This window comes from Amblyraja radiata, chromosome 23, assembly GCF_010909765.2.
Source record: "Amblyraja radiata isolate CabotCenter1 chromosome 23, sAmbRad1.1.pri, whole genome shotgun sequence".
Lineage (NCBI taxonomy): Eukaryota > Metazoa > Chordata > Chondrichthyes > Rajiformes > Rajidae > Amblyraja > Amblyraja radiata.
This window is the reverse complement of record NC_045978.1, coordinates 13,868,205-13,881,410: the sequence shown is the minus strand read 5'-3', so window position 1 is coordinate 13,881,410 and position 13,206 is coordinate 13,868,205. Positions and strand designations below refer to the sequence as shown.

The 13,206-nt window shown below is 41.9% G+C and overlaps 1 protein-coding gene across 2 annotated transcripts in view; it reads right to left on the bottom strand.

The window, feature by feature from the left end:
• The window catches only part of dok5 (docking protein 5), a 277,194-nt gene that overhangs the window by 19,656 nt on the left and 244,332 nt on the right, over positions 1 to 13,206 (bottom strand). For both annotated transcript variants that reach the window (XM_033041578.1, XM_033041577.1), the window contains one exon: positions 258 to 378. In XM_033041578.1, coding sequence (XP_032897469.1) covers positions 258 to 378 — 121 coding nt within the window. The remainder of the gene's footprint in view (positions 1 to 257; positions 379 to 13,206) is intronic.

The window sequence follows — 13,206 nt, the reverse complement described above, 5'->3', positions numbered from 1 at the left end:
ATTAAGCCTTAAGCAATTCCTCTCAAACATTGTCATTTTCATAAATCACTCCAGGGAACAGCATCACCTCAAAACACCAAATGCAACAACAACAAAATCAACTGTCTCCATTTGAATAAAAATCCGTAAATTTTGCTATGATAATTAGTATCAAATTTTCCCTCATTACTGAGCATCAAATGCTTTGTACGCAGCACAGATGACATGCTGAGAGAGTTATTCACTTTCCACCCTGCTTCCATTTTTTTGGCACCTACCTTCAAAGATGTGAAGCTGGTTTACACTGTGTTGTCTTGCAATATGTTGCCAGTAGGCACTACGAGGCAGAGGCATTATTGAGCCCAGTGAAGCCGTCCTTTCATTCCCTTTGATCTGATGCTGGAAGAGAAATACATTGAAAGACTTAAATTTTTGCAAAGGTAATGTACAAAAAAAAAGTTTTAAACTTAATTGGTAGCTTGTCAGCTTGCCTTGGCTTTAAAATAAATTAACCTGCTGTCAAATGAATAACAAACAAACGGGTTCTTGAAGATAAAAAAACAAAAACTACAAAAAAACAGAAGACAGGGAAGTAGGAAAAGTAGGAAACAGATAAGAAAGTGGTGGAAAACCTCAGCAGGTCAGGCAGTATCTGTACAGAGAGAAAAGTTAAAGCATTTGATAATCATTCACCAGACCTAGGATAAGTTAGAAATCAAACATGTTGTAAATTGCTGAGAAGAGGCAGGAGCACAGAGAAAAGAAGGGAATATTTGTGAGAAGATGAAGATTAAAAAAGATTGGATAACACTGATGTTAGTGGTGTCAGCTTAAGCTTGTAATGTCAGCCAGCTCTAACATTAACGTTATTCCTCTTTCCACAGATGCTGCTTGACCTGCTCATTTATCTGTCTGTCTGTCTGTCTGTCTGTCTGTCTGTCTGTCTGTCTGTCTGTCTGTCTGTCTGTCTGTCTGTCTGTCTGTCTGTCTGTCTGTCTGTCTGTCTGTCTGTCTGTCTGTCTGTTTATTTATTTATTTATTTAGAAGATTATTTTAAAGTTAGAGATAGAGCGCGGAAACAGGCCCTTCGGCCCACAGGTTCCGCGCCAACCAACGATCCCCGCACATTAACACTATCCTACAAGCACAACACGCCAGGGACAATTTTTACATTTACCAAGCCAATTAACCTACAAACCTGTACGTCTTTGGGGTGTGGGAGGAAACCGAAGATCTCGGAGAAAACCCACACAGGTCACGGGGAGAACGTACAAACTCCGTACAGACAGCACCCGTAGTCGGATTCGAACATGGGTCCCCGGCGCTGCAATCGCTGTAAGGCAGCAACTCTACCGCTACACCACCGTTTTCTGGCAACTTCTGATTTTATTTTGTTTCATAAAGATGATTTAAAGTTATCCAGCTAATGTAGTTTAACGTTACTCAAATATAGACAAATTTATTCACCCGGTGACTACATTTTAAAGATGTAACATTAATTTGCGCAATCTCAATCCAATATCCCATACAGGTATTCCTTAAAGGTAAAAAAAAAGTCAACAACACTCTCTATTTCTTTTCGAACGACCTTTCTTATAATCATTTGGAAATGTGGAAGGGTCCATCAAACATTGTGAAGAGTGTAATAGGGGCATATTTCTCTTGTGAAAGGAAATTTAAAATTAATTTTGAAATTCTGCATTATTCTGGTGCCTGCCAACTCTCAGTGGCTGAAAAATACTGCTACTGAAACACTGTGGAAATTGCTCTGCTATTGAATATATTTCATTGCCTTGTAATGACAAGAGTCCTAACTTAAACCTGGCTCATATTATTGAACATAATATGCTGTGGAATCTTAAACAGCATTTTAATTATTATTTAAATCAGTCATTCAGATGGTTGGTGCCCATGGCTCTCAATTATCATGTAATGAGTTCAGGTCATAGATTTTACCATGTTAGTTAAATACTCCTCCGTTAGTTGGCTCCATTTTATTAGATTCCACTTGTTCCATTAAATGGAATTCTCCATGATAAACAAAATTATTCTGTTTAATACATCAAAGACAATGGACAGGGTTAGATGTAGAAATCCTTTCAAAACAAAACTAGAACAAGTCCATTGATTTTGATTTTCATTAAGTTTGATTGCTGAAAGAACTGTTCTTCAGACGCAGGTAATTACAATTAATTAACAAACACTTACTAACTTTTCTGGAAAATTACTGAAATCTGTCTTGTTGCAGTAATGACAGCCTTAAAAAAATTGAAAGCCTCATAGTTCAATATTAGAATAATCCAGGTGAGAGTGTCAGAAGTGTGTTAAAAATATAATAATGAACAAAATGCAAATATCATAAATAATTCAGATAATATAACATTTTGTAGGTGGCACTGTGGTGTGGTGGTAGAGTTGCTGCCTTGCAGTGCCAGAGTCACGAGTTCGATCCTGACTAAAGGTGCTGTCTGTACTGAGCTTGTACATTCTCCCGGTGACCTCATGGGTTTTCTCCGGGTACTCTGATTTCTTCACATACTCCAAAAATGTACAGGTTTGTAGGCTAATTGACTAAACTAAACTAACAACTAAAATTATATATAATAAGGCCCTCAAAGGTAGACAGAAATGCTGGGGAAACTCAGCGGGTGAGGCAGCATCTATGGAGTGCAGGAATAGGGGACGTTTCGGGTCAACACCCTTCTTCAGACTGATGTGGAGGTGGGGGGGGGGGGGTGCGGGGGCGGGGAGAAGAAAGGTAGTGGCGGAGACAGTAGGCTGTGGGAGAGCTGGGAAGGGGAGGGGAAGGAGGGAGAAAGTAGGGACTACCTGATATTGGAGAAGTCAATGTTCATACTGCTAGGGTGCCCAAGCGAAATATGTGGTGCTGCTCTTCCAATTTGGAGTGGGACTCCCTCTGGCCATGGAGGAGGCCCAGGACAGAAAGGTTGGATTGGAAGGGGAGTTGAAGTGCAGGGCTACCGGGAGATCGGGTTGATTAGTGCAAACCGAGCGGAGGTGTTGGGCAAAGCGATCGCCAAGCCTACGCTTGGTCTCACCGATGTAGAGCAGCTGACACCTAGAGCAGCGGATGCAATAGATGAGGTTGGAGGAGGTGCAGGTGAACCTCTGCCTCACCTGGAAAGACTGCTTGGGTCCTTGGATGGAGTCAAGTGTGGAGGTAAAGTGACAAGTGTAGCATTTCCTGCGGTTGCAAGGGAAAGTACCAGGGGAGGGGGTGGTTTGGGTGGGAAGGGACAAATTGACCAAGGATTTACGGAGGGAGCGGTCTCTGCGGAAAGCCGAAAGGGGAGGAGATGGGAAGATGTGGCCAGTAATGGGATCCCGTTGGTGGTGGCAAAAACGTTGATAAAAAACAGATAATCCTCCGACATTTTCGCCACCTCCAACAGGATCCCACCACTGGCCACATCATCCCATCTCCCAGTGGCCCAGCACTTCAACTCACCCTCCCATTCCGAATCTGTCCTTTCTGTCCTGGGCCTCCTCCAGAGTGAGTCCCACTGCAAATTGGAGGAGCAGCACCTCATATTTTGCTCGGGCAGTTTACACCCCAGCGGTATGAACATTGACTTCTCTAATTTTAGGTAGTCCCTGCTTTCTCCCTCTTTCCCCTCCCATTCCCAGCTCTCCCACAGCCCACTGTCTCCGCCTCTTTGTTTCTTCTTCCCGCCGCCCCACCTCCACCTCCACACCAGTCTGAAGAAGGGTCTCGCCCGAAACGTCACCTATTCCTTCGCTCCATATATGCTGCCTCACCCATTGAGTATCTCCAACATTTTTGTTTACCTTCGATTTTTCCAGCATCTGCAGTTCTTTCTCAAACTGTAATAAGGCCCTTCACTGGCATATTAAACACAAAAGGTGGATTAAAAGAGAAAGGAACTATTCAAGAAAATTGGGAAATCTGTTCGTGTTTAATGGTGCTCTGGTGTAGTTATTTTGTTCTGTAAGGAATGGTGCTTGCCAAGGAAGATTTGTCTGAAAGACATTACTGGCAGAAATCAATATCAATCCTTTCACAGCTTGGATAGAGGGAGCGAGAACAGTGATGCAGATAGTGATTCTGTCATCCAAAGTCCTCATGAATGGAATGTGTAGCGGAGGTAAATAGATTTCATGCATCGTTGGAGATGGTTGACAAAAGAGAAGAGGCATTCAGTTAAAGACTAGTGCCTATTGGAATTTCATCAAATGAAGGTACAAGTAAAATGCAGAAGGCATAAATCTAGTGCATCAGTTAACAGTAAGTCTGGAAAGGGAATTGATTCTGAAGTAACAAGTGAAATTCAGACGACTGGATAAATGAGCAAATAATTGACTGGTTAAATATAAGACATGTTGAAGCTGCTGTCTATACGCCTTATCAGAAAGCATGATACAAAACTATAATGGAATCCCTTTTTTTGTTAACTGAGTTGTAAATAGCAAGATGGGGTTATTGGGTATTATTCAGATTGGAGGAGACTTACAAGGCACCCCATTTTCAATGCTGGGTCCGTTTCTACTCCTGTGACTGTTTCTATGATATATGGATATCATTTAATCTAGATGTAGGTGCATGAAAATTGTAACTATATGAGAATGTATTCAATGTGTTGTTGCATATAACGGGCATTTTCTGCACATTTAATTGACTATGCAATAATTTCTGCGTTTGTTAACAGCATTGGAAAACTGACTAGTTTCATCTGGGCTACTTCACTTGGAGATTTCTTTGTCCTGCATCAGACAGTAGCCTTTATCATGTTTACTAATGGAAGTTTACCTAAAGAAAACACCTACAACCTGCAATTTTCACACAGTGAGACTAAGAGAGAACCCTGCCGCAAGACAGCAAAAAAATGGGATTTAAAGGGATCACTCGTGGAAGAAATAGGTTTTCCCCACAGCCCATGTTCAGCATGGAAGAGGTACAGCATCAGATGAATGGAGGTTGGATAATGCTGTGCCTCTATTTACAAAGGGCTGCAAAGTATCAACCAGTGAGTCTGACATCTGTGCTAGGTGTTACTGGAGAGGATTCTGAGGAATAAGATGTAAATTCACTTGGATGGACAGGGACTGATTAAGGATAGTCAGCATGGTTTGTATGTGGGAGATTGTGTCATAAAAAGAAATAGAGGGCACCTGATCCCTCACGCTTGCCCCACCTTTTATTATAATCAAGGCACATTTGCCCCATTGCTCAAGAAGGGTCTTGACCCAAAACGTCACCTATTCCTTTTCTCCAGAGATGCCGCATGATCCGCTGAGATACTCCAGCTTTTTGTGTTTATCTTCTCTTCGATACAAGTTCCCAGTAGCCATCAATTCCCTGAACTTTCAAAAATGTATTAACCTCCTCTTTAAGTACCGTCAGTGATTATTCCTTCAGGGTAGAAACTTGCAGAATGCACACATACTACACACAATACCTGTTTAGCACACCAAAGGTGAACTCCAATTTCTAGACAGGCAAGTTGTTTAGTTTAGAGATACAGCGTGGAAACAGGCCCTTCGGCCCACCGGGTCCGCGCCGACCAGCGATCTCCTCACAATAACACTATGCTACACCCACTAGGAACAGTTTTTACATTTATCAAGCCAAATAACCTACAAACCTGGACGTCTTTGGAGTGTGGGAAGAAACCGAAGATCTTGGAGAAAACCCACGCAGGTCACCCAGGGAGAACGTACAAACTCAGTACAGACAGCACCCATAGTCGGGATTGAACCCGGGTCTCCGGCGCTGCATTCATTCTAAGGCAGCAACTCTACCGCTGCGCCATCGTGACCGTGACAAGTATAATTCTACATTATAGAATTTGTGGATGGCGCAATAGCAAGGGTTTGAGCAAAGTAATTCACCAGTGAAGATCTCAGAAGAGCATGCAGAGGTTGGTAGATGGTGACAATTACACTTTCATTTGTAGAAAAGTAAGGTAATGCATTAAATAAAAAAATATCATGTACGAATGAGAAAAGGAACCTTAAGAGTGGAATTCAATGATAAGTGGAGAGTGTAAGGCCAGACCGATAAAATTACAAAAGATGCAATGAGCATGAAACATTGTTTTAGCCCCAGAATGTTGGGAGCTGCATTAGAGGAAGGGGAGGGATAGCAAATGTCCTTTCCAGAAAGATTAATGAATCAGATGGGACTGTATGGCCATTTGGCATTTTCATGATATAGTTACTGAGACTTGTTTTTGTTTTTAATTGCAGTTTTATTTATTTATTCTGATTAAAGTACACATGTTCCCATGGTGAGTTTCAAACTGAATCCTTTTACACGATAATCCAGAACCCTGGCTGCTTGTCCAGTAAATTCACCCCTAGGCCTCCATTCAGCAATTCACACCATGATTTCCTTTTGAGATGTGGACCTTCTGATATCAATCCTAAACTAACACAGAATTTTGCACATCAACAAATGGTTCAGGCTGAAGCCATTTAAATTTTAAAGAGAATTTTACCGATGCAAATTTATGGACATAGAGTGGGATTGTTTAAACAAAGAACTAGCTTCTGCACTTTGAAATGCTATTGCTGTCATCTTTGTTCAGGAATTCACAGCAACAACAGACTTGAATTATCTAACAGAGCAGTCTGTGTGTTAGAAATTTCTGCTTAATACATACTTAAAGATCTAATATGGAGGAATAGAGCAAAACTGAGAAGGACTTATAATGTAACAAGTTGTGACACAACATTTTGCAAATTCTTCGTGAAAGGAAACCGTCTCCCTTTGCTGACTTCACTGCAAATGTACTTTGTCTTTATTGTGTATAAACAAAATAGTTTGAAGCCATGATTATTTTCAATACCTAGATACCAGGAAGTGTGCAGAGCTACGGGGGTTATGTTTATAATGAAAACAGAATTACCTATTTCCATAATTAATGGACCATTTGCAAAATTGCAGCTAAATTCAAGATGACTGAAAATGCTAATTTGTCAACAACATTGTTGACAAATTAGCATGTTAGGAGTTATGGGGAGAAGGCAGGAGAATGGGTTTAGGAGGTAGAGATAGATCAGCCATGGTTGAATGGCAGTGTAGACTTGATGGGCCAAATGGCATAATTTGTTTTTGGCATAATTTTTTTAACCAATTTTTTAAAAACCAAATGCCAGAACACATTTTAATGTGGCCACAGAGTGTGTAACCTGAGCATAAATTACCTTAGTGAAAAGTATAATTTACAAAAAACACTTTGGGTTTACCTCTGTGGCAGAGAAGAGTGGGAGGATTTTTATTGAAGGAGTGCAACCCTAAAATATAAAACGGAGGAACCAAACCTGATTCCATGACATTTGAGATTTAATGTAGTCTGAGTTACAAATGTCCTGATGGAATTGTTCACCTCTAAACAGTTTTACAGGTTACTCTTGAATAGTACATGAAGACATGAGTGCACATATCACAAAGCAATTCTGACTTATTAAGCTATTGAAAACTTTAATCCAGAATCTCTGTTTCAGTTATCTGTGCATCAGTTTCACCTAGGCAACTCGCATGAAAATGATCTAGTATCTGTAAAAAAAATTAAAATGAAATTATATTGGTAGTTAAGTCAGTTTCTATGACTTCTAATCCTACAGTAAAGCAAGGAAGCCATTCAAAAGAATGAGCATGCCAAACGTCCACTGATGATCCTTTTTTAGGTCATTCATGGAAGGTCTTCAAATCGAGCTTTTTCTTTTGCTCAGACACCGCAGGTATTTTAAGTCTTTACATTGTGAAGGTAGGTATAATTGACTGACTGATGCTCAAATGTTTAAACAGTTTTGTTTTTGCAGGGAGTGTCCAGACACTTCTCATTCATACAGTTCAGACCTAGCTGAAAGGTCATCACCTTGGGAACACCATCACTTCCATGCTCTGCTCTAAATCAAACATCATCCTGACTTGGAAAAAACAACACTCTCCTCCATCAGCTCTTAGTAAATATCTTGCAACTCAACCTATTTAGTGCTGTGGAAGTAACTTCACTCAGTACTATAACTATCAACATCTTTTCAAGAGCCATTAGGGATAAATATAAAATGATGGTCATACCTGAAACACATGGACGATTAAAAAAAAAGATAATAATTTACTATTTGTCATTAAAACATAAGTTTTTTTCCTCTGGGGTTTAACATCTTAAGCTTTTTATGGTGTACTAGAACATAATATATATTTTATGTGGCCATCAAATATAATAATGAATACAATGTTATTAATAAGGAAGAATAGTAAGATTAAACGAGAACTTACCAGTTCGAAGTTTGATCGTTATTTTATGAGGAGTACGTTGAGGGAATACGTGAAGAACCCCACCAGGATGCATGCGTGTCATTCTTCAAAGCAGCGGTGTGAAATTACAGATAACTGTAATGACTTAAACATAGTAAGATTAGAGAAGAAATACCAGTTGAGTATATGATCATGGGTGGGAGCGGAGGGCATGTATTCCCTCAACGTACTCCTCATAAAATAACGATCAAATTTCGAACTGGTAAGTTCTCGTTTAATCTTACTATTTTACTTCGGAGTCACGTGAGTGACTACGTGAAGATTTCAAAGCTCTGTGATTTCATGCCGTGGAAACGAGTCCATGCATCACATCTGCCTTAATGACTGTAGGGGGAATTGTGTCAACATATTTTAGACATGAATCCAACATTGAAATCTATGAATTGATTAACACAAATTATAGCCCCTATTTATGGGGTAATTAAATTACAGAACTTAAATTGTTTCTGCAAATGTTCCAGGTTTAATGACTGGTTTATGATAAAATAGTTGGAATGTTTTTCCCCTGACCATCCTGCTGCCTTGAGGATTTGGTCCATTGGTACATCCAACTGCATAGCTGCCGATGTAGCTGCAGCCCTGGTGGAATGAGATTTTAAAATATTAGTATCCATCCCAGCCTGTATTAGAACCTGTTTCAGCCATCTTGAGATGGTCTGGACCATCACTCTTTTGTGTGGTTGCTTATGGCTGACTAAAAGTGCCTTCTCATTGCCTCTGATGATTTTTGTTTTCTCCATGTATAACGACAAATGTCTTACTATACAGAGACGATCATCTGTTGGGTAAGACCTAAATTCTATATTGAGGCCTGCTGATCCCTGTCTGTTCTGCTTTACTAATTCATAAATATGAAACGTAATATTTTCAGATGAAGAAGTCATGTGTCCAGTCTTAATTTATGTAATGACTACCCTTTGTGCCGTGACCAGTGCCATTAGCATGACTGTTTTTAATGTCAGTCTATGTAGGGACAGAGCTGTTGCTGGAGACCAATTCCTGAGCATCTTCAGGACAATACTCACATCCCATATTTGGGAGTACCTGGTTCTTGGGGGATTGGTATTAAAAATTCCCCTCATAAGTTTTGTTACCAGTGGGTGAGTCCCAGCAGAGTGACGCTCTGTTCCTTGCCATAGATAAGTTGATAGGGCACTTCTGGCGCAGTTGATGGCACTATAACTGAGCCCCTCATCATAATGGAGGCCTGCCAGGTATTCCTGAACAGATGGGATGTTCATATCTCTGTAGGTGATGCTGTTTTTGTGACAATACATCTCCCACTTCCTGATATTGACCAGATACAGTTTTTTGGTGGACTGTCTGTGGCCCGCCAAAATCATGTTCACTGTTCGGTCCGTCAGTCCCAGCTGTAGTTGTGGTATTTTAAAACTTTACAAATTAATAAATTCAAATAGTTATGGCATGGGTGGCTATCCCTTGTTACGGGATGAACCAACAAGTCTGGTCTATTAAGGATGTTGATACATGGTTCTAATACCATGTTCAGTATCACTGGGAACCATGGTTGAGTAGGCCAATCGGGTACTACCAAAATACCAGACGCAGAGTCTTGCTGTATTTTCCTTAATACCCGACTGATGAGGCAGAAAGGAGGGAATGCATAAATAAACAATCCCCCCCCCCACCCCCCCCCCCCCCCCCCCCCCAATGCAGCGGAAATGCCTCTGTCGCCGCTGCCCCATGGTCTGGTTCCCACGAAACATAGTTTGATAACTGGTGATTAAGCCTGGATGCGAATAGATCGATATCTGGTGTTCCATATCGTGCTGTAATATCAGCAAATACTTTTTATTCAACATCCATTCGGTGTTTTCATTACATTTGTGTGACCTGGTGTCTGCCACTAAATTTAGTTTACCTGGTAGGTAAGTAGCTGACATCCAAATATCTCTCTGGATACACCACTGCCAAATTGTATTAGCCAGATTGTCACATGATGTCAATTTGTTTCCACCCATGTGGTTGATATATGCTACCATAGTGGTATTGTCAATCTGTAGTCTAACAAGCTGGTGATATGACCCACTACAATATGACTTTAGGCCATAGAATGCACCCAACATTTCCAGGTAGTTTATGCCCAGTGTTAGTAATAATGATGCCTCCTGAGCAGTCCATCTACCTCCACAGCTGGAGATGGAATTGGTGGCATCCCAACCAAGTGCACTGGCATCAGTTTGTAGCACCATTGAAGGGTTGCTGATAATGATTGGATTGAAACAAAGCCAAATGTTATCTATCCACCATTTTAGTTCCATTATAGCTTTGATTGGTAGCTTCATTGGTCTGTCAAAATGACCAGCATTGGTTTTGAGTGCTTGTATTTTTGCTCTCTGTAAATTTTGGTAATGTAAAGGTCCAAATTGTGTGGCTTGAAAAGCAGCCACCATTTTGCCAATTACTTTTGCTACCAATCTGATGGACGGTTACTGATGTCAATGAGGTTATTGCAAGCCTCTATTAAATCTATAGCCTTTCTCTTTGGCAAAGTCACCGACATGTGAACTGAGTCAATGGTGAACCCCAAATAGTCCATAGTAGTGGAAGGCGTTAATTTAGATTTAACTGGATGGATAATAAACCCCAGTTTTTCAAATAACTGTTTTGTGGCTGTTACAATTTGTTTGGCCAATTCCAAAGTTTTGCTCACAATAAGTATGTCATCTAGATATGCCATGACCATGTGTTTTCATTTCCGTAGAAACGCTAGGGCTGGTTTCAAAATTTTAGTGAACAGCCTGGGGGCTGATGTTAAACCATTTGGCAGCGCTCTATACTGCCACTGTTGTCCCATCCAGTTGAATGTTAAGTAACATCTGTGGTCACCTCGTATTAGGCACTGAATAGTAAGCATTTTTTAATCGATGCGAGCCATGAAGTAACCTTTGGAAATCAATTGTTTAGCAGTAACAAAGGTTTCCATTTTAAAATGAATATATTGTACAAATGTATTCAATTTGGTCAGATCTATGATGATGCGACAACCACCATCTTTTTTGATTTTGGTAAAGATATTGGACACGAATTATAGCGGATCGTGTTGGGATTTTTCAATTACCCCTTTTGCGTAAGGCCGCTCCAGTTCAGCCTGCGCTTCTGATTTTTCTTTACCGGAAAGTACGAATATTCGGTTCGGTATATGTTGAACTGGAGGGCTGTACTTGTGTATAATTCTATTGTATATCCCTGGATACTGCTTAAAATATAAGTATCGGTAGTTAACATACTCCATGCATCCAGAAAGGAGAGTAATCTCCCCCCCCCAACCTCCATGCTCCCTGCAATTTGTAGGAAACCAGACCCACCTACCTCCATAGTTACCAGTGGCAGGTTTACATATTTTTGTAAATCCTTCGTTGATGTTGAAGCGTCGGTGTCTGGGTTTGTGGTTTGGTTGATGTTGGAGGTTTGCGTATCTTCCAAGAAGGCTGGTCTGGGCCATGGCCTAAGAAAGACTCATGTTTGGTGTACCGGACCTTCGAGCTATCACCAGTCGGTCTTGTTCTACTGGTGGGTGCGTAAGGGTGCTGTCTATGGCCGTGTGTTGCAAAGCAGTGCCAGTGCATTCTGTTGGTCCTGCGACATGTCCTTCTCATCCACTGTGCGGGTGAAAGCTGTTATCCCCGCTGTTTAGGAGTTTCCAGATACAATTATTTACTACAGGAAACATTCCGGGATATACAGTTACCCGGTGTCAGGTGTCCTCCAGGTTTTGGCCAGTCTGGTCTGGCTGTATGAAGTTGGACACCATGTCCAGTAGATTTTCACGTTCCTGCACCTCCTGCACACTTGATTTCTGTTCTGCAAACCCCTCTTCAGGATCAGCCCAGAACTGACCCCCAGTACTCCCCTCTGACGAGGGAGAAGCACTGTGCAGCCCTACAAGAGGTGCTGCTGTGGGTTTTACATAGAGCCCACAGTGACTCGACTCCATCTCCCGGAGCCTGTCACGTTGGAGCAAATGCTCCACACACCGCTCCATCCGGCTCCTGCGCTCACGGTCGCTGGCCGCCCGCGGCTGCTCAAAGTCGGACTCATCTGAGTCCACGACTTTGATGGTTTTTTGTCTTGCCTTACCGCCCGGCCGCGGAGTGGATCTGGCCGGTGCGGAGGCGACATCGGGCACAGCTGATCCCATTATAGGTGATTCAAGTGCCGCTGGCCGCTGCTAGCCCACCAGCTTTGTCGCAGCCCGTTGGTTTATCCACCTGTAATCAGCATGGGAAAACACAAAAAGACCGCAGCTCTTACCTGCAGGTCCTGGTTTAAATTGTCGCTACGGGGGAACGTCGTTCCACCCCGTCTCCTGCCGTTTTCGACTTGCCCCATCTGAATAGTCTCCCGCCCGGCCGTGGTGTTCTGGCCAGCGCGGGACCAAAAGTCGGCACAGCTGATCCCTTACAGGGCTTGTGCCTTCAGCTGCTGCTGGCTCCCGCAACTTCGCGGTCCTCCCCAGCCAGCTTTACTCGCAGCACTTGTGGTCACTATTTTGTCCAGCTTCCCCCCCAACAGCGCGAGGACAAAAACTACTGCAGAATAAATAACTTACCTGCAGGTCGCGGTTTCAAACTTACCGCTGCGGGGGAACGCTCCACCCCGCCTGTCGTTTCGCAAGCGTGAAAGCGATATGGCATGCATGTGTCCTGGCGGGGTTCTTCACGTAGTCACTCACGTGACTCCGAAGTAAAATCTAAGATATCATCCATCTGAGGCAAAATCACTCCAATGTTGACTATTATAGATTTACTTTCTCTTCCACAGATAGATTCACTGCATGGATACATGCATTTCAAATCAGCTTAATTGTACAAATATTGCATGATAGCACTCATTCCATGATGTTAGAGAATTCTATGAAAAGCATGTAAAAATAAAATCTAATTTTCAGGTGAAAATCT